The following is a 20159-nucleotide window of genomic DNA, read 5'->3' as shown; positions in this document are numbered from 1 at the left end:
AGTCTTTTAGTTGGGTGGTAATATGCCTAGCCAAAATGTTGGGTTCATTCACACTGAAGAAGAGGGGAGAATGGATTTTTGAGAGGGAACAGCAGTCACAGTTGATAACCCTGTGTTTCACATAACTGTAGCCCCTGCTGCTGAGCTTCTCCCCGACCTCAGCACAAGGGGAGATCAAACCCCATGTCCTGTGGCCGTGAGGCCGTATTCAGGATATAAAGTATTGTTGCATCTGTAGGGAGGGCACACCTATTAGGAGGGGGTTGGGGAAATAGGGAGTGCCATGTCTTTGCATGCAGGTTCTTATAGAAAATAATTCTCTCCTCACCTTTTCACAGAAAGGTGTCCCTCCCTTTGCATACTTCTGCCTGGTTAACACTGTCTTCACTCCCCTGTGTAGATCCTTCTTCACAAGTTCGATGGTCAGGCCCTTTTTGTCCCAAGCCTGGCAGGCAGCAGAGAGCTCACCCAGTGGCAAAAGTCAGTTTCTTGTGGGAAGAGTGACCCCAGGAGGCCTCACTAGTGGACCAGGCCCTGGGTCTCACTGAAGTTTCTGCGTGTTTTTTTTTTTTTTAATAATATTTATTTACTTTTTGTGAGGAAGATCAGCCCTGAGCTAACATCCGTACTAATCCTCCTCTTTTTGCTGAGGAAGACCGGCTCTGAGCTAACATCTATTGCTAATCCTCCTCCTTTTTTTTCCCCCAAAGTCCTAGTAGATAGTTGTATGTCATAGTTGCACATCCTTCTAGTTGCTGTATGTGGGACGTGGCCTCAGCAGGGCCGGAGAAGTGGTGCATCGGTGCGCACCCGGGATCCAAACCCAGGCCGCTAGTAGCGGAGCGCGCACACTTAACCGCTAAGCCACGGGGCCGGCCCAATCTGCGTGTTCTTTAATTTGATTCCCCTTCACCCATACTCCCTCCCAGGCACATCTCCTGGTGACTTGTGGTGTGACGTGCTTTTTTTTTTTGAGGAGGAGGAGGAAAGAGCAGTGGTCTCCTGGGAAATTGACCAGGCCTTTCTTTGTGAGGCTCCCTCTCCCCAGCTCCACCTTCTCCCTCTCTGACGTCCACTCTGGTGTGGGGTCTGCTGATTTGGTGATACCAGACGAATGAGAAGGAACAGACATGTAAAAAGAATTTATTTTTAGAGGAGAAATCCCAGATTTTTTTTTACCCTGAATTCTTAATTTGAAACTTGTATGCAGTCCTTTTAGGCAGATATAATTTGTACCTAATTTGAGAACAAATTCATACCAGTGATTCTCTGCACTCACTCAGGTTTGGGAATACCTCTTGGCCTCCCTCTCCCTGAGGCCAGGAGAACTTCTGAGAAGCAGCCTTTCATCTAGCATCAAGGGGGCTTGGAAGGTGGCAGGGTGAAAGGACATAGTGCACAGAGGGGAATTGAGGGTGCAGTGGAATTGGGGAGTCCCAAAACCATGCCATAAAGTCTGATCCTTGGCGACATCTCCTGATCCCCTACCCAGACCCCCCACTCCTGCATTTTTTTTTCCTTTTCTAGTTTAAGCGGCTGCAGGGCAAGAGGAACCGAGGGAGGGAGGAGATCAACTTTGTGGAGATCAAAGGTGATGACCAGCTCAGTGGGGCCCAGCAGTGGATGACCAAGTCCCTGACAGAAGAGAAAACCATGAAGTCATTCAGCAAAGTAAGTGGGAAAGTTCTGTTGGGTGGCCAACTTGAGAGGCTCCAAAGCAGAGTCTGGTCCTACTCCCCATCCTGATACCATGCCCCATTGTTACTGTCACAACACCTGTTGCCCATAGTGCTGGAGGATGCACTGAGCCTTACAGATACAGCTCCTGCCTTCCAGAACTTTGCAGCATTTTGCTCTCCATCTGGATGGTGGAGTCTGGTTGCTGAGATTGACCAGTTTCCCATCCTGCAGCTGGGAAGATCTCTGACATGTTGTGGCTCCTTCCCTGGCTGGACAGAATCCACAGCTGCTCTGCCCTCTCGCTACAGTCATGTTCCTCTCTCCATCCTGAGAAGCTGGGACCTGGCTCAGCACATCTTTGAGGCATGGGCACAGCAGAGCCTCGGGAGTCCTGGGGTGCTAGGTTCTGAGTGTGCAGCCCCTCCTCTCTCCATTCTTTCCATTATTTATTGCAGCCAGCTGTGGCCTTTTCAAATGCTTTATTCCTCACATTTCCACACCACACTGCTACCTTCTCTGTGTAGTTTTCCTTAGTCAGTATGATGAACATCTCTTCACCTAGTAGCTGAGTACAGCAAATGCGGGCATTTATGAGGCTGCCACAGCAGGGAAAATGTGGGGAAGCCCTGGATTCGAGCCTAGCACCAGCAAGGCTAAGGTCGGGCATTTTATTCCCTTCTCCTCCCCCCATTTTCTTTGCTTTGTTCTGTGGCCACAGATGGCCATCTGAGCCCCAGTCGTTTGTTTTAACTGAATGCTGGCGGTCATACAGGACAGAGCAAAGGATTGTGGTTAGATCAGCATAGATCCATCACTGTTTACTGGAAAAGCCACTTAGGAGAGCATGCTCTACTAGCTGCGGGTGGAGAAGCATCATCACATAGTAATAGCTACTGTTGTTAGTGCTCACTGTGGGCCAGGGGTGGAGCTGGATGGCTTGTTTGTCATCTTTAATTGTCATGTTAAATGACATTAAATAGCAGCAAGGAATTCAGATTTGCTCTTCCCAGGTCCAAATTTTCTTTCCACTATCTCATTGTATTGAGCTAGATTTTTAAAAGAGAAGAAAAAGATACGGTTCCTGTCCTTGAGGAGTTCACAGTGTAGTTGGGGAAAAGAGATTTAAGGACACTCGAGTGTAAATGATTACAGTGCAAATTGATTACATAAGTGCTGAGGAGACTCCAGAGAGGAGTTTTGGGAGTTGGGTGGGGCTGATTAGGAAGCTTCCAGTCTGAGACAACACTGGCAGAGGACAGAAAAACCGCAGAATGAAAGCGCAGACCAATATAGACTTTGACAGTAAATCATTTGCATCAAAGTTTGGTTAGGAGTTCAATGCAGCTACGAGTGGAAGGCTGGAAGATTGGAGAGAAGTGGAGTGATTGTGAAAATTCTAATCCCGGGAAGCTGTTGGCACTTAATAGAATGAGAGAGTCGAGGTTTCAGCCAAAGATGATTGATGGGAGAGAGCTTGGTAGGCAGTAAGTAGGAGACAGGCTAGACATCTGGCTTGACTGGGGAGAAGGGGACAGAGATGAAAAGGGCTTAAGGGAGAGATGGGCAGCAAGGTTGTGAGAGGGTCAGGAGGGAGGGAGAAAGGGAGGAAGAAAGGAAGAAAGGTTGCCTGTGCCCTGGCGCTTAAGCTGTTTTAGACTGACTGCAGGCAGTAAGGCTGGTATCTGATGTCCACTGTGGGCAGCGCCCCGTGCTTGGTGCTGAGGGTGGGGTGGGGTTACCAAAGAAATAGAAGACACAGTCCTGACCTCAAAATATTTCCAGTCTAATGGGGTTATTAGCAGGCTATTTCAGGCAAGGATTCTGAGCTTGGTTTTTTTGCATCATGGCTTTAATAAAAATAACTGTTTTGTAAGTATATAGACTTAAAAACAGCTCCAGCTCCAAGCTGACTTTTCTCCCCCATGATTTGGGCTGCGTTGTTGGTTTCTCAGTCCCCAATCTTGTGTTTATCTGGGCACGTGAGAAACTTCTGCTTTTCTTCCTGTTTTCTTCCCTTGCAGAAGAAAGGTGAGCAGCCAACAGGCCAGCAGCGGCGGAAACATCAGATTACATATCTGATTCACCAGGTGAGAGGGCTGAATCCCTGTAAACCTGGGGATTTGAAGGCTGAGATCTGAAGCCCTGGTGCCAGGCACCAGCCTCCAGCAGGGTCCTCCTCAGTTCTCCATGTGGCCACTAGGGGGGGATGTATCCTTCAGAATCATCCTACTCGGGCCACCTCCTCACTTCAAGACACAAGTACAGGTGCTTACAATAAACTCTGTAAGTGAAAATTGAGATATCCAAACATAAACGTAAGAGGGGAGTGAAATGGTTTATCAAAGGGTTCTTTTAAATAGCAAGTTTATCTAGTAATTTAAAAAATTATTTAAAGAAAACAGTGGTGGGGCCGGCCCTGTGGCTTAGCTGTTAAGTGCGCGTGCTCCACTACTGGCGGCCTGGGTTCAGATCCCGGCCGCGCACTGACGCACTGCTTCTCCGGCCATGCTGAGGCCGCGTCCCACATACAGCAACTAGAAGAATGTGCAACTATGACATACAACTATCTACTGGGGCTTTGGGGGAAAAAGAAAGGAGGAGGATTGGCAATAGAAGTTAGCTCAGAGCTGGTCTTCCTCAGCAAAAAAAAGAGGAGGATTAGCATGGATGTTAGCTCAGGGCTGATCTTCCTCACAAAAAAAAAAAAAAAGGAAGAAAACATTGGTAACCAGCTTGTAGCAAAACCTCTACTTAATGAGGAGTTTGGTTTTGTATTCTCCATTTCTGTGGCAGGAAACATCAACAAAAATAATTCAAAATTACAGACAATCCAAAATGTCTTCTGGAATTAGAATATGTCTTGATATTTATTTGATAGGACCTGGCAGCTTTCAAATATTCATTTAATCATTAAACCTCTTTTTGAAACCTACTGTACTAAATGCTGTCAAAGATACATAAAGAAATAAGCCTCTTTCCTGGCCTTTTCCCTGGGGAGTGTACATGCTGGTTGGGGATTTCAATGGCAAATTGTGCTTTCATTGTTCTTGTCATATTTTCACCTTCCTTCTCAGGAATTCCTCTCTACCTTTACCCTGTTGTGTTATTTGTAGGGAAAGAAGTTGAGGGTAGGGTCTTTTTTGAAACCTAAACTCTTAGCCCCCCACCCCCTTATTCCAGGGGAAATGAGGAGGTGTCAGGTCACTTGGGTGGGGTGGGGTTGAGGAGCCCACTTTCTAGAGTGGTGCTTGTGCGTTCCCAGAGTGCAGTATAGGGCCAGGAGTTGTTGAGGGCAGGAGGGGGAAGTCATAACTCTAGTACCTTCCAGTCAGTTTTTCACAGCCCCAGTTTGTACTTTAAAGTGCTGTGAATTTCTAGGGTACCACATACACTATATTCAGCACAACAGCAAAAATGCATCTCCAGACTAAGTTATTGTTGGTTGGTGTCCTGTTGGGACCTGTCCAAGTCTTTGAGGCTGTCCTCTCCCACTTGGCTGGTCAGCTATCCAAGGCAGCTGATTTTGTCTTCCTTTCAGATGCCAAATTCTACTTCTCATTGTCCATTTTCCACTTGAGCGTTTCAGTTTTAAGTCTAGCAGATGAAGGACCAGGATTCTTGAGTCTTTATTCTGCTTAAACCCTTCTAGCTCCCCAAAGAGACGATATTTCTTTGTTTTTTCCGAGTCTTCCCCTTCTACTTGAATAAGAGAAAATTAAGTCTTTCAAGGAATTTGCTCTTTCTCCATAACGTGATGACGGGAGAAAGATTTTCAATTGGGATGCTCCCAGAGGCAAGAGAGAAATGTCTCTCAGAACCCCGGTTTGACTCTCCTCTGCCCCTGCTTCCTTGCCACAGGCTAAGGAGCGGGAGCTGGAACTGAAGAACACCTGGTCAGAGAACAAGCTCAGCCGCCGGCAGACCCAAGCCAAATACGGATTCTAGGGCTCCGGACCTGATTGCTCCCAGGATCTCCTGTAGCCCAGCTGGCCTGGCCCCCAGCCTCACCTCTGGGACTCCAGCTGCTCCAAGCCCGGGATCTCTTTCCTGAGGACCCAGCCCTCGCTCTGCGAGAATGAACATATTTGATAGATTTTTCTTAACAAAGTTAGAAACTTCAGCTCCTTTCTGTCTTGGAGCTAGCAAAGACTCGAGTGATGCCTCAGAAGGGGCTCTGAGTTCTTGGATGGGAGTTTTGCTCCCTGTTGGGTGTGATGAAATGTACCCCTCCCTCCACCTTTTTTTTTTTTTTTCCTCCAAACCAGGGATGTCTGTTGAAATAAAACATTCAGTCGGACAGAGACTGCCTGCTCTGACCCCTGTCCTACTTTTTAGTGCAGACTCCTTTTTGCATTCTGGACCCTTCTCATTTGTTATCCTGTCCCGGATCTCAGGTTTTACGTTGTGTAAAGCACCCTCCACACCATCGTGAGCTGTCTCCATGATTGCTTTGCTTTTTTCTCTGTACCCACCATCTAAACCGGGTTCATGGCTGTTGAAAACCTGAGGAATTGTATGTATAATTTTGTATGGGGCAGGGGCCTCTAATCCCAAATATGAGAAGTATTGCTGATCTCAGGTATCTTTGAAGACTAGTGGAAGTCAAGAAGGTTCTTTCTGTGATATGAAGGGGTTGTTAGACGTAAAATTCAGTCCAGCAGGAAGTGAAGTGGTGAACTGCCTGACCCTAAAGATGATTCAAGTTTACACTGGTAGTCATTGGCCTGGACTGGTTTGGAAGATTTGCATAGAGCTTGAGGGCTAGACAGATCTCCCTGGGACTTCTGGACCCCCAGCTTTTTGCTAGGGAGGGAGGGTGAGGTTGCCTGGGTGGTTGGGGAAGGGAGGTGGCAGGGTCTGTGGACATCAGTTAACTGTAGGGCACTGTGATGCCCAGAAGCGATAGATGGCACGATTCCTCCCTGTCGGGGCAGGGTTCAAGTACGGGTGGAAGATAACCCGTATTGGTCACAAAACCGTGTGGAGCCTACTGAAACACATTGCTGAGGGCACTGGCACTCCAGTAGGGCTTAAGTGCAGTGGCTTCCTGCAGGAAGGGAGCGTTGAAGAAACTCCTGCCAGAAGAAGGGCCTTGGGTGCCAGGCAGAGTGTTGACTGGATGGAGATGCGTGACTGCAGTTGTTGCAGGTCTGAACAGGGAAACGCTGGGAGGAATTAGTGTTTGACAGTTGGTGACAGAGAGGAAGGGGAAGGCCAGAGGGGCAGTTGGAAGAAATGTGTGCCTGGAATGAGGAGGAAGAGGAGGAAGAGGTGGAAGTGAGGAATCGCACTGTGCTTCTGGTCTTTTGCTGGGGTAAGTTGAGGAGTCTGTTTCTCATTAAGGACAGAGGAGGGTTTCATCACTTACAGGAAAACCACCCGCTTATCTGAAATCTGACCTACTTCGGGTTGGAGCCAGACAGGGCTCCTGTGTCCCTCAGGGACACTTGGGCTGTAGTTGTCCAAGCATCCAGCCAGCCTTCAGCAAGGAGCATGAGCCCGTCCCACCACTCCCACCGTCCACAGAGGCATGGGGGCCAGGGCCGAGATCGCCCCTCTGGGGTGTCTTAGGTGGTGAGGTAGCTCAGCTGGGCGAAAACGTCTGCGATCCCTTAGAGTCAAATGTTGTTGCCTGTATCTGGTGTGCCATAGATGCAGCCCGGCCCTCCTGAGCTGCTGTACTCCTGGGATTCAACGGTTCTGCAACTGTCTCATTTTAGGGGCTGCATCACGATGTAGTGGGACATGCTCTGGGCTGGGAGACAGGACATGGTGGGTAGGGAGAGTCCAGTGTCTTCTAGGAATGGACAGAGGCCAGATGACTATCAAGTTCCTCTGCTTTCCACCTCCTTTGGTTCTCTGCAAGTAATCTTAAGCCAATTTTTAGTCCTACCAAAGATGACATTTTATTTGGTGGTTGGAATTTCTTGGTCACAAAGAGAAATACCAACGAGTTAGAAAAGGGACAGACTTCATTTAGGAGGGCTTCCTGGAGGTAGTAGCCTCAAATTCTGATAAGTAGGAAGGAGCAGACAGACAGGGATGAGGGAGAGAGAAGGAAGAATAAGGAGTGATAGTAGGCTAAAATTGGCATGGCAGCAACAGCCAAGGGGCAGAGGGAGGAAGGGGCGAAGGCCTTGGTCAGAAATGAATGCAAATAGCCTTGGAAGATGTCGGAGGGGCCAGGGCAAAGCCTGAATGTGCAGTGTTGCTTTGACCAGGACAGTGAAGCCAGGGAAGCTGAGATCTCTAAGGATCAGACTTAGAAACTGCAGAGGTGGCAAAGCTGTCATAAGGAGTTGTTTCAGCTCCTACCCCAAAGACTGGCCCCTGGGGAGGGGCCCAGCCAGGTCTTCACCCCAGTTGGGTGCTGAACTTGCTGTCCAAGAAGCCATACTCTGTTGACGGCATGGTTGAAGTTCTGGGGGCCTGGGGAAGTGGCAAGGATGCTGGAATGCTCTGTGCTGCCTTCTAACCTTTTCTACCCCCTTTCCCTCAGCTTTGTTTCAGGCCGGGACAGATGTTCTAAGGCTAATAGAGGTGGCTGAGGGTGGGGCCTCAGTGATGATGGGCCCCCAGTCCTCCCTGAGTGGGCTCATGGGGAGTGATGTGCTGTGGAATCAGGACAGCTGAGGTTATAAGGTTAATAACTTCTCAACCCGCCTGCCCCTGAGCCAGAGTTACAGGGCACCTCACTGACACTGTCTACTGCATTAGCTGAGGGAGCACATAGGCTGCAAGGGGCAGCTTAGCGGAGACAGGAGCAGGAAAGAAATACAGAGAGCCATCAGGGTCAGCCGCGGTGCTGAAGAGCTGGACTCTTCACTCACAGCAAGGCCTGCCGCAGGCTCTGAAGGGGATCTGGGCCTGGGGGCTGGAGGCTCCTCTCTCAGATCCAAGAGTGGGCTGAACCAGAGAAAGCCCTGCCTGGAGGAGGCCAGAGGAGGGCTGGAATGACCCGGAAGACTGAGTCAGCTGGGAAATGCCCTCCCCCTCCTGACACCAGTGGTCTCTGGCTGGGGACAAGCAACCTGCTCAGCACAATTGCCCCAGCTCCTTTTCCTGTACAAGTTACTCAACTTCATCCTGAGGTCTCACCACAGCCCCAGGACTCAGCTTGGGAGTGAGGTCAGCAGGATGGTGCAGCGGTGCCAATGGCTGTGTTGAGGGCAGGGGAGGCCCCACCACCCAGGTTTCAGGGCTAGGCCTGCAGCTGGAGCCCCCGGGCAGGTGGGGACTTTATCTTTTTGCCTGGGAGGGGCCCCATAGTATAAGGGAAGCACTGGTTTGGGATGACAAGTTCTGGGCCTGACTGCCTCCAGCTTCCTGTCACCTCCCATCTCTGGACCTCAGTTTCCTATTTGGTTGAACCAAAAAGTCAGTCACGAAGGGTCTCAAGTCCCTTCTAGGCCCAGTAGTCCTGCTCTGCCAAGCCCTTCATTTTCATGGTGTCAGCTGATCTGTACATCAGCCCAGTGTGCAAATAAAGAGGCGTTATCTCCATTTCAAAGCAATGTGGGGAACAGTGGTGCAGAAGAAAGTTCCTTGCCAAAGGTTGTCCAGCTAGGTAGCACAGCGTCACGGCAGGAACCGAGGGCTCTTGATGACGCCATCATCTGGATTCTCCCACCACCCCTTTGGCGACTCCACCCCTGGCGGTGTGGAACTGAGGGAGGGGAAGGGGCACTGGGTCCTGCTCCACCCGCTCCCGTACCTGCCCCTCCTGTTATATCCCAAAGGCTAAGGAAATCCTCTCTGTTTTCTGACTCTCCGAGCCTCTCCTTTTTCTGCCTCCTCCCCCTGCCACAAGGAATCAGCTACGAGGTGACGCCCTGAGTCTAACCTGAGACCTTTCTTGCACTTTCAGCCTCCTGCCTGATTCCGGCAAAGCCATCTACTCCCTTCCCCTCCCCTCTGTCTCCCTCCCCTTCTTTCCCCTTGCTCAGGAGGCAGTTTAGACCCACAGACAGAAGGAAGTGGAACCCCAACTCTGTTGACTCAGCAACCATATTTCTCCTTAAGCTGATAAGCACTGGAGTGGAAAGGAGGGGAAGCTAGTCACTGGAGCTGGCGCCTGCGCCAGGCTGGGGGTGGTGTGGTGGTGGCAGTGCCCAGGCCTAGGGAACCCGGCTTCAGGGAAGGGTCTGGGGGATTTCTGTGCCTTGGCAGGAAGAGGGACACTGACGGGCACTGATTGCCTGGACTAAACTCTCGTAGCAATAAGAGTGTAAGAACAGGCCACACAGATGGGACCATAGGAGCACCCAGGCCTGAGCCCTGTGGGTGATCCAGGAGCAGACGCAGCCCTGCCTCAGAGAGCCCCAGTCTGAGACAAAAATGAGACCCAGGGCAGATTCTTCCAGGCAGTTGAAGCCCCAAGTGTGGAGCTTTGCACGGGGGCAGGAGGCTGGCCCCGAAGTGGGTCTGGGCAGAGAGGGGAGGAAGCCTCACAGGAGGGATGGAAGGGAATGGAGTCCTGACTGAGGCAAAGGGCTAAGCCCAGGAGGCTGGGAAGACACCGAAGAGAGTCTTGGAGCCACTGCAGGGGGCTCCCCAGCCTCCTAAGGGGCTCACACACACAGGCTAACAGTGCCCCCTTCCTCCCCACTCCTGCGCTTGGCAGTGGTATTGGGGACGGAGGGGCAGCGGCTAACCCTCAGCCATTCCCCTCCCTGCACCTCTTTCCTGGCACCTCCCAGGTGATGTGACCACCCGGCTCCCTGCCCAGCCCAGCCCAGCTCAGCCCAGGAAGGAATACTTTGCAGAGAGACGTCTGTGTCCGTTGCCTTGGTGTCTCCCGGTCCCCAGCCCACAGATCTGTGACCCTTGCCGAGGTGTCTCTCAACCCCTGCAGTGGCAGTTCAACCACTTGCCTTCCACAATATGAGAGAAAGAGATTCAGAGACGGAGACAGAAGGAGCCTGGAGGATTTGGATCCCTGTGGGGGGAGGTGGTTGGCGATGATTTATTAGCCAGACAAGAATCAACAAACAAGTTCTAACATCTGTTCTCGCCAAACCATTCCTCAGACAACAGCAGCATTGGACCAGGGCCCAGACTCAAAGGCTCAGAGGGCCAAGGAAATTAGACTCCAGGAGGAGAAACCAGGGCAGCGGGAGGCAGCAGGGTCCTCCTAGCCCACTTCCTTAGAGGGTCACCAAGCACTGAGCCATTGGATTCTTGGGGACTCTTGGGAGGGAACCAGCAGGTGTGTCCCTACAAGGTAGTGGACTCCACATTTACTTGTCTGACCTCCAGGCTTCTTTGTGGGAGGCCTGGACCTGTCAGGGGGACAGGGCTAAGCTGGAGTCCGGAGGACAGGAACCAGCGCCCAGGCCCCCATGTGGTGGAACTCTGGAAAGCAGCCAGATTTCCTATCAGGAAATCTCTGATATTTCCTGTGGAGAAGAGTTAGTGGATGTGGGGTAAGGAACAGAGCACCAAGCCTTGACCTTGGCCATGTCACTAGCCCTCTCTGTTTTTTTTCCTTATCTGCACAGCTAGGTAGTTGGACTTGATCAGTAAGGACAAAGGACATACTGTTCCTCCTCCCTCCCTCACCCGTGGCAGACATCACTAATCAATCACAGTGCTCTTTTCTGCTGAGTTTGGATATGACCTTAATATCCTTTCCAATGCAGCCCCCTAGGCAGCCACGACCAATGGATTGGAGCTGGCATGCAAGGTGACATATTTTTGCCATCTTTGCAATAGATGATGACTGAGGTCCTTTCCAGCTTTGATCACCTCCCATTTGTTCCATCCACATGTCCTGAGAAGGGTGCCAGGTGTGTGTGATAGTCTCTGGACCTGATGTTCCAAGCTATCCTTCCCCAACTCAGACTCACCAGCTACTGAGGAGGCCCCAGGGGGAGCCACGGCTGTCCTCTGTCCTGAAGCACCTGTCTAGAAAGGTTGTTGGGGAGGGTGTTTCCCCAGCGGGGCAGGGGCTGGTGGGGCATGGGAGGGCCTTGTCCAGACACAGAGTTCTCAGAATGCAGTTGCCAGCCACCTAGATTCTGCAGAGAGAAGGATGGTCCGAGGTCACACCCTCTACCCTCTGCCTCTTAGGCCTACCTGCAGTCTCAAGGGCCAAGACATCTACTTAACAGATGCTGGCCTGCAGACAGGAGGTCTAAACCCCTCTCATTCATTCATTCATTCATTCATCCATTCAACAAACATTTCCTGAGCACCTGCTCTGTGCCAGGCCTTGTGCTAGGTGCTCTGGAAACAGAGATGAATAAGTCCCAGCCCCTGCCCTCAGGGAGCTCACACTCTGCTAGGGGAGGGGGACACGGGTGTCCCAGGTGACCAGTGGCATGGCAGGTGTGTATAAAGCACAGTAGATGGCTTGTGTGGTCAGATCAGGAAAGTCCTTCCAGAGGAGGAGAAGGGCAAGTTGGTCTTGAAGGACGATTAAAAGGTTGCCGGGCAGCAGGAGGGTGAGCTTGCAGGAAGTTGCTGTACAGACAGGGACTGGCAGGTGCAAACCCTAGGTGGCTGAAACCACTTGGTGGGTTTAGAGAAATGTGAATAGTTCTGGGAGGATGGGAATAGCTGGTGGTAATGCTCCTATCCCCTACCCAAGTATGGACGGCATCATGGACCAGGCAGCTGTTTTAGAAAGACCATTCTGGCTTCCTTGGGGGTGGATCAGAAGTGGCAAGATTGGTGGTTCGAGACCAGTTAAGAAGCTCTTGGAAAAGTCCTGATAAGAGATGATGGGGGCTGAAACTGGGGAAAGGAAAAATATATTTAGGAAATGACCCAGCAGGAATCAATGGCTTATGGGGGAGTGGAGGTGAAGAGGGGGGAGATGTCAAAGGAGCCCTAGGATTCTGGCTTGGATAGCTGGGTGTCTGGAGAGTTACCAATCCAGAGAGGGAACACCGGGGGAGCAACCTGGGGGAGAAGGGTGAGGGCGGTGTTGGCTGTGTTGAGTCGAAGAGGCTGTGGGATGCTGGGGAGCTGAGCAGAAGCCTAGAGAGAAGTTTGGATAGAGATATGGACTGGGGACATCAGCTCTAGGATGGGAGCAGGTGGCAGGGGTGTGGGTGAGTGTGAGCAGGCACAAGGGCTGGGAGGGAGCCTGGAGCACCAGAAGGGAGGGAGGGTGGGGAAGGGCCTGAGGAGGGGGGCAGAGGCAAAGGGAGCGGGGGAGTGGATGGTGGGTCTAACACATTCCATGACACTTGATACTGACTTGAACCGATCAGTGGATCACTGAGAAGATGGGAGATGAGGGGATAGAAGAGGGAGGGGGGAATGTGTGGAAGGAGGGGGAATGTGGGTGCCCCCTCCCCTGAGCTCATCTGAGATGACATCTCCAAACACTCCTCTTCAGGATGGCAAGGCCATGAAGGCTGAGCTGAGGGACCCAAAGCAGGAGAGGCCCCAGTGCAGACTGGGGAGGAGAGGATGGGTGGAGCCCAGATTCATGGCACAGGGTGGGGTCAATCTCAGGTGGGTCTGAAGAGGACCAGCCGGGTGAGAGGGACACATACCAAAATGCACGCTCGGGTGGGGGAAGGCCAAGGGGCCCCTGCCTGGGGCCTCAGTTTTCTCTGTGATGTGGGAGGGAGTGGGGACTTGACAAGAGAGGCAGGTCCCAGTGACTCCAGGGAGAGTGGAGGGAGCAATCTGTGGGCGTGGAAAAGGGCTGCCGGCAGCCTGGACCCTCTGTCCTTCCCATCTCACCTCAGACCTCTGACCTTCACCCAGACCAGGCATCCAATCTGAACACCTTCTCTACCCTCCCCAATCTAGCTTTCAGGAAGTCCTTCTTGTGGTCTAACTTTTCCCTGCACCTCCATTCACCTGGCTTCCTGGCACAGGCTTGGACCGGCACTTCCGTAGGACCAGGTGCTGGAGGACAGACGGCGGGCCCTCCTCCCCTGCCGGCACCCCCACTTCCACCTCGGCGTAAATGTTGCTGGTGGCTTCCCCGGGGCTGCCCCGGCCCATGGCATAGAAGTCTATGGGCTCATCAGGCTCCTGGTAGATGGGGTTGGAGGGCTTGGGGGGCGGGGCCGGGCGGGGTCGCGGAGCCGGGATTGTGTAGACTTCGGGGGGCAGCTGAGGTTTGGCAGCGACACGAGGCTTGGGCCTTGGCGGCTGGGAGGGCTAGGAGAGGAGAGGCCGGGGAGGGCAGCGGGTCAGAGTCACCTCGGCCTGGCAACAGCGGGAGCCGAAGCCCCAGCCCGAGCCTCTGCCCTCTGTAGACCCCGCCCCTCCCGTTGGCCCCGCTCCTCCCCGCAGGCCGCTCCCTCCTTTTTGTCCCCGGCTCCTCCCCTTCCTCAGGCCCTGCCTCCTCCCTCGGCCCTCCAGCCCAATAGTACCTCCTTCGGCTGCGCGGCCCCCTCTTTCTGCGTGGAAGCTGCTATTTGCTCCTTTTTGAGGATTGGGCTATACTGAGGGTGTGGGTCCTGGCTTTTGTTTCCAGAGTCTGATTCTTCAGTCCTCAGGGAAAGTCCTGCGGGCTCAGGAGTCTGATGGGAAAGAAGGAGGCCTCAGGGACTTGGTGCAGGAGGGTGGGAAGGTGATCCAGGAGGACAAAATAATCTGGTCTATGTGGAGGATGTAGGGGGAAGGGGCCAGAGGGAGGCGCAGGTTTTGGCTTGCGCTGGGTTCCCTGAGTGAGGAAGAGGGGATGGAGATGGCAAGGAGACCAGGGGGTAGGTAAGTAGCTCTGATCACAGGCCATATCTAGCATTAAACTTAATTTCATCTGGAACACAAGGCAGGCCAGTCTCCATTTGTGCCTGTGGTTGTAAAAACGCAACAAAGCTTTAGAAGTCTTTAGCCTAAAAATTTTCAGCATGGGGATAGATCTCCAAGACTGCTGTGCCTGTGTTGATTTCTGCAGGTGCCAGAGGAGTACTTTATGGAGATATAAGCTTGATATTTTAGGGGCAGAGAGACTGCCTGAGGGGAGATGAACCTTACAGTGGGGAGGTTTCTTCCCACAGTATGTGTGCTTTTAGCTCAGCAGTTAGCCCTGGGTTCATGGATGCTCTCCATATGCCCATTGCTACTGGTACACTCAGGCCATAAGGCTTTTCTCATGCTTCTGCAATCCACCAAGTGCATGTCTCCATCTGGAGGTGTACAGGCACTGCAGGCTTCATGGATCCAAATCAGAATTCTTTTCCCCTGCCCCAAGCCCCTCCTCTCTCAGCATTCCCTTAGTGAATAAAAAGTGGCACCACCACCCTGCTGACCTTAGGAGTCAACCTTGACACCACCCTCCCTTCCTCCCCACATCTAATGGAACACAAGCCCTGCTCCTTCCACTGCCTATCTTTACATCTGTACCCTTCTCTCCAGGCCCACAGCCACCACCCCAGTTCAGGCCTCCTGATTCCTCCTCCTCCGTCATCTTGCCCTGCCAACCCATTCTCCACACGGCAGAGTGAGCCTGCAGAAATTCCCCTCGCAATACTTCAGTGACTGCCCTTGCTCCAGGGTAAAGTCCAAACTCCAGAGAACTTGAGTGATAAGACCCTTTGAGACCTGGTCAGAGCTTGGTCTCTGACAAATCTCTCAGCTCCAGCTGGCTCCCCTCACCTCCAGACTTCCCGACACTCTGTTCCCACTGCTAGGGAATCTTCAGGTCTCCGCCTATTCCTCACAAAATTCCACACAAGAGTTGCCCATAGGCATAGTCCCACAGGGCACATTTCTTTGAACTGACTCCAATCAAGCGCCAAGAAACCATTCTTGCCCAGGTCACCAGTGACCTCCTCTCGGCTAAATCCAGTGGCCAATTCTGGACCCACTGGCACCCAATCTTCCTTGACACATCTTCTTTGCTTGGCTTCCAGATCATCACAGTCTCCTGGTTTTTCTCCTCTCTTGCTGGCTGCTCCTTCTCAATTTTCTTTGTAGGTTCTCCCTCATTTCTGCACACTCTAACTGCTGAAGACTCGGTATTTCTTTCTTTTCCGTCTACCACTCACTCCGGAGGGAGATTTCACCCCTCTTGAAGGCTTTAGCATCAATCCATCTATATGCTGATGACTCCCAAACGTTTATCTCCAGCCCAGGCCTGTCCCACACTCCAGATTTACATATTCCAACTGTCTACCTAACATCTCCATTGGGATACTGAATGGATATCAAACTGTGGATGCGGAACCTGACTTCCTGATCTCCCCCGCCCCCCTTGCTCCTCCAGAGCCTCCCTCACCTCAGTTCAATGACAATTCCGTCTTTTCATTCTCCTCGTCCAATCCTGCAAAAACCCTGTCAGCTCCACCTTTAAAACAGACCAGCATTCTATCTCCTCACCCCTCCGCCTCTACCAACCTGGTCCAGGCTGCCATCATCTCACCTGAAGTATCATAGTAGCCTCCATCTGGTCACCCTTGCCCCTCCCAAACTTGCCAGGTCATGTCACTCCACAGCTTGTAACTGTCCAGTGCCATCTCATCTCACTCAGAATAAAATCCCAAATCCATACAAGAGTCTACAGAGCCCCCTTCCTTCATTTCTCTGATCTCACCTCTTACCTCTCCACCCATGCTAGCTTCCTCACTGCTCTCACTCTTCTTCAAACATATCAAGCATCCTCCTACCTCGGGTCCTTTGCACCTGCTTCTGCCTAGAATGCTTTTCCTCTAGTTGTCTGCATGGCTCCCTCCCTTCCTTCATTCAGGCCTTTGTTCAAATGTCCTCTTACCAGAGTGGCTTTCCCTGATGTCCCTATGTAAAATAGCCCCAACTCTGTCACTCCCTGTCACTGCTTGGTTTTTCTTCTTAGCCCTTACTTCTCATTACTGGACATAGGATGTATTATCCGTTGTTATCTGTATTACGTGTTTGTTGTCTGTCTCCTCTCACTAGAATGTAAGCTCCATGAAGGCAGGGATATTTTGGTCAGTTTTGTTTACTGCTATTTTCTCAGCGCCCAGACCAATGCCTGGCACACAGTGGTCCCTCAGACCTGCCAGAACTTCCTCAGGCAGGCACCCCCTGACACAGCTCCCTGCCAAGTGAGCCACATGCACCCCACTCTGTATTTCCTCTCTCTTCACACTTGATTCTTATTGTCTGTCTTTGCTGCTGGTAAGAAAGCTTGGTGAATCGCCCACCTTGTCCATGGCTCTTTTTCCAGGGCCTGCCAGCACCTGGTACATGCTAGGTACTCAGAAAATATCTCAATTTGAAAAACAAATGACCCGTGTGCTTAGCTGGCCACGCCCAGCTCCTTCTGTCTCTGTGTGGCTGGTCTGGTCTCTCAAGGACCCCTCCCCCAGCATCTTTCTCGAAGGGCTTTGCGGAGATGTGTGGGCAAGGGAGGCATGGCTGGGTCCTCTGTTGGGATGACGAAGTGTCTGATGCCGCGGTGCTGCGGCCTGGGCTCTGCGTGGGGAGGGGCTCTGGCCTGGGTCCCTGGGCTGAGGGTCAGGGTCAGGGCGGGGGACGTACCTGGCGGGCGAGGGGCTCGGTGAGCGTCTCCCCGTAGGGGCTGAGTGGGCAGGCCGTGTAGTGCCGAAGCAGGTCCTGCAGCCGCGCGTGGGCGCTGTCCTCGCCCAGCACCACGTGGCGCCCGTCCGCGAGCTGGGCCAGCAGGAAGTGGCGACAGCAAGTCCGGCTCCTGGAGGGCGCCAGTCGGGATCAGACCGGCTCCCTCTACCCGCCCCGCGCCAGGGTCTCCCACTCTCCAGCCCGGGGGCTGAGCAAAGAGCCCCGCTCCTGAGAGGGGTCAGCATGAAGTTCTGTCCCTCACACGTCCGTCAGCACCAAGTCCCGCCCCTCCGATTAGCCCGAAGCCCCGCCTCCAGGTCGCCCGGTGCGGAGCCCCACCCTTCACCTGTAAGTCAGCACGAAGGTCACGGCACTCTCGCTGAACCGCACCAAGTAGCATCCCAGAGGCTTGGTCTGCAGCAGCTTCTCGGCCTCCCTGTGGGTCATGGAGAAGAGACGGAACGCTGCTCTGACTCTTTGAATCTTGCCCCCTGTCTCCTTGGCTCTCAGAGGGGACCCCTACCCTCAACCAAGCGGGCTAAAATGGCTAGAGAAGCGAGGAGGTGAGAGAGAGGATGTGGGCACTGCTCTCTCGGTGCAGGGACTGGGCGTGGATAGGGGCCAGGGTTCCCACCTGAAGGTCTCCCAACCCTGCATCCTTCTCCCGGCCTCATCCTGGAAGGGCGGCCTGCAGGGTCTGTGTGTTTGAGGGGTGGTGTGGGCTTCGGCTGTAGCAACAGGGATGGTAATAGACTTAGATTTCGGAAGTCACAAGCAGAACGGAGATGAACAAAGAGATACGGGAGAAGGAAAGCTGAGAAATGGAGGAGGGAGGAAATGCAAGGGAGGGAAGAAAGAGGAGAGGACTGGAGAGAGCCCGAGGTAAAGATGGAGTGAGAGAGAGACTGAGAGACAGAGGGTTGGGCCGGAGCCTCTCCAGAGATCTCCCCCAGGAGAGATGCCTTAGTGAATGGCTGGGAACCCCAGGAGTCACAGCCCAGACTTGTAGCCTCAGTCTACTCCTGACTGGCCGCAGGACCCAGGACTTGCCCCTGCCCCTCTCTGGACCTGTTTCCTTCTCTGTGACTCACCTCCGGGTGATGAAGCCGTGGAACCAGGCAGGGGCTGCCCCATGCTGTAGGAGCCAGTGGGCCTGGGTCTTCTGGAACCAAGCCCGGGTCTCGGCCTGCAGGGACTGGCCTCCTTCCCTAGGCACCTCCTCATCCTTCCCAGTATTCTCTGGGTTGGAGGCAGCCCCCAGGGCCTGCGGAGACGCCTGGATAGGGGGAGAGTTCAAGGCGGAGGAACTTAGAGTTCAGTTAGTGAGCCTTCTCCAAGCCAGGTGCCATCATCTTATCCATACTCAGCCCCTCCTGGGCATGGGGAGGAAGCTCCCCACCCCCATCCCAGTTGCCTATTTTAGGGTATAATTACCCAGAAAGTCCTTCCCAAGGTCTAACTTAAATCCCTTCTTCAGCTCCAGCTATTTTGGTTTCCAGGGAATTTCCTTCCACTTCCTTCTAGGTCCTGAGGGTCTTTAATTCAGTAGCAGTGAGCTGTTCAACTGTGCTTAAATGAGGGTGAGGCCTTCCAGATAGACAGAAAGTCAGTCCTTGGCTTGAGGGATGAAGGAAAATGATGTAGGAGGTCACCCCAGAGGCCAGAGTGAGGGAGCGCTCACCCTACAGTAGGAGAGATTGAGCTGGTTCCTAGAGGGGATTTCCTAATGACTGGGTGGGTGAGAAGGCCTGAGATGGGGATGCACTGGGCAGAGGAAGGCCATGGACAGAGATGCAGATGCCCGCTTCTGGGGCCCAATACATGTACCCTGGTCACCTGTGGACTCAGCCCCAGCTTCCCAGGGACAGAGTAAGTCGGCAGTTCAGCAAATGATGGAGGAAACCCGCTCCCCCATCTCCTTTCCCTCCCTCTGTGCCCGTAGCCCTGTCGGCAACCCCAGATCATTCCTGCCTTCTACCTTTTGGCCTTTGTCCGTCTGCAAGTCCTCACCCATGGGAGGGTGAGAGCAGATGAGGGAGCCTCACCCCCCAGGTTCCCACTCACCACAATGTGGACAGCCAGGGCCCTGGGGCTGGGCTGGGCCTCCTCAGCCTTCAGGGCCTGGAGTCTGGGCCCCGGAAGTGAGCCCAGGCCCTGGCAGCTCCTGCCGGTCAAGTTCATGGGCTGGAAGGTGCTGAAGGTTGGGGCGGGGGTTTCTCGATTCCCTGTTAGATCAAGAGGACAGCTGGGGTATCTCAGTGAGGGACTGCCTCTCTCTGCCACCACCCATCCCCCAGGCTCAGAGGGGCCCTGCGTGCCTCTGACCAGGGACCTGGAGGCAGGGACAGTCATGACAGCAGAAGAAATGCAGGAGGGACAGCAGGAGGGATTTCTCAGGGCGGAGGAGTAAGGAGCCAGGGAGGCGGCAGAGGGGCTGAGGCCACAGAGGGGCTTGTCAGGGAAACCGGGAACCAGGAAGGAGAGCTGGGAATTCAGCTGGACTTCTGGTGGCCCAGAAGTCCCACAAGTGGGGAGGGGAAGAAGATCTCTTCAGGTCAGGCCCCTCTTCTGGCCCAGGATCCTCTGCGTCCCACCCCACTTCATCCTCCTGCTCCCTCCTCTCTCCTCTCTAAGAAGCACTCAACAGTCCCTGTCACCTTTGTCTTCAGGGCTGAGTGGACCTGGAGCCGCAGAAAAGGGGAAGGGGTGGTGGGCACCCTGCCAATGAGCCTTGTCAGCTCTGGCTTGGGGTGGGGCCCCTCACCCCTGAAGTGGGAGCTCAGGCCCAGGAGAGAGAGCAGGGGTAATGGGGGTCTTGATGTTCCCTCCCACCCACATTCTCCAACTTCACACTTACCTTGGGGGCATATCTGGGCCAGGGGAAACTCCATGGGGGCAGCCTAAGACGGGAGCCCCGGAGCAGGGTGTGTGTGTGTGCTCTCAAAGGTGTGCACACTCAGCAACCCATCTTTCCTCTCACCCCAGCCCCCCGGGGCAGGAAGTGTCGC

General features: G+C 53.3%; 2 protein-coding genes across 4 annotated transcripts in view; one reads left to right on the top strand and one right to left on the bottom strand.

The window, feature by feature from the left end:
- Nucleotides 1–5983, top strand: part of PRCC (proline rich mitotic checkpoint control factor) — a 21230-nt gene extending 15247 nt beyond the window's left edge. The window contains exons 5-7 of the mRNA XM_004436237.3: nucleotides 1528–1671; nucleotides 3702–3767; nucleotides 5539–5983. Coding sequence (XP_004436294.1) covers nucleotides 1528–1671; nucleotides 3702–3767; nucleotides 5539–5625 — 297 coding nt within the window. The 3' untranslated portion in view covers nucleotides 5626–5983. The remainder of the gene's footprint in view (nucleotides 1–1527; nucleotides 1672–3701; nucleotides 3768–5538) is intronic.
- Nucleotides 1665–20159, bottom strand: SH2D2A (SH2 domain containing 2A). Of its 3 annotated transcripts, XM_087441516.1 has the most exons (9): nucleotides 20009–20159; nucleotides 19216–19376; nucleotides 18243–18427; nucleotides 17498–17587; nucleotides 17113–17281; nucleotides 14022–14171; nucleotides 13501–13806; nucleotides 11529–11699; nucleotides 1665–3961 (listed from the first exon to the last, which is right to left on the bottom strand). In XM_087441516.1, the coding sequence occupies exons 1-8, from the start codon at nucleotides 20040–20042 to the stop codon at nucleotides 11532–11534; spliced, it is 1263 nt and encodes a 420-aa protein (XP_087297642.1). In that variant the 5' UTR covers nucleotides 20043–20159; the 3' UTR covers nucleotides 1665–3961; nucleotides 11529–11531. The 3 variants fall into 3 exon arrangements, with proteins under 3 accessions (XP_087297642.1, XP_087297651.1, XP_004436295.2); XM_087441525.1 differs by lacking the exon at nucleotides 1665–3961 and having other exon boundaries at nucleotides 10610–11699; nucleotides 19162–19376; XM_004436238.3 differs by lacking the exon at nucleotides 1665–3961 and having other exon boundaries at nucleotides 10610–11699.

Source organism: Ceratotherium simum, chromosome 2 (assembly GCF_057802395.1).
Source record: "Ceratotherium simum simum isolate JZ-2026a chromosome 2, ASM5780239v1, whole genome shotgun sequence".
NCBI lineage: Eukaryota > Metazoa > Chordata > Mammalia > Perissodactyla > Rhinocerotidae > Ceratotherium > Ceratotherium simum.
The sequence above is the reverse complement of the archived record's forward strand: the minus strand, read 5'-3'. Positions and strand labels throughout refer to the sequence as shown.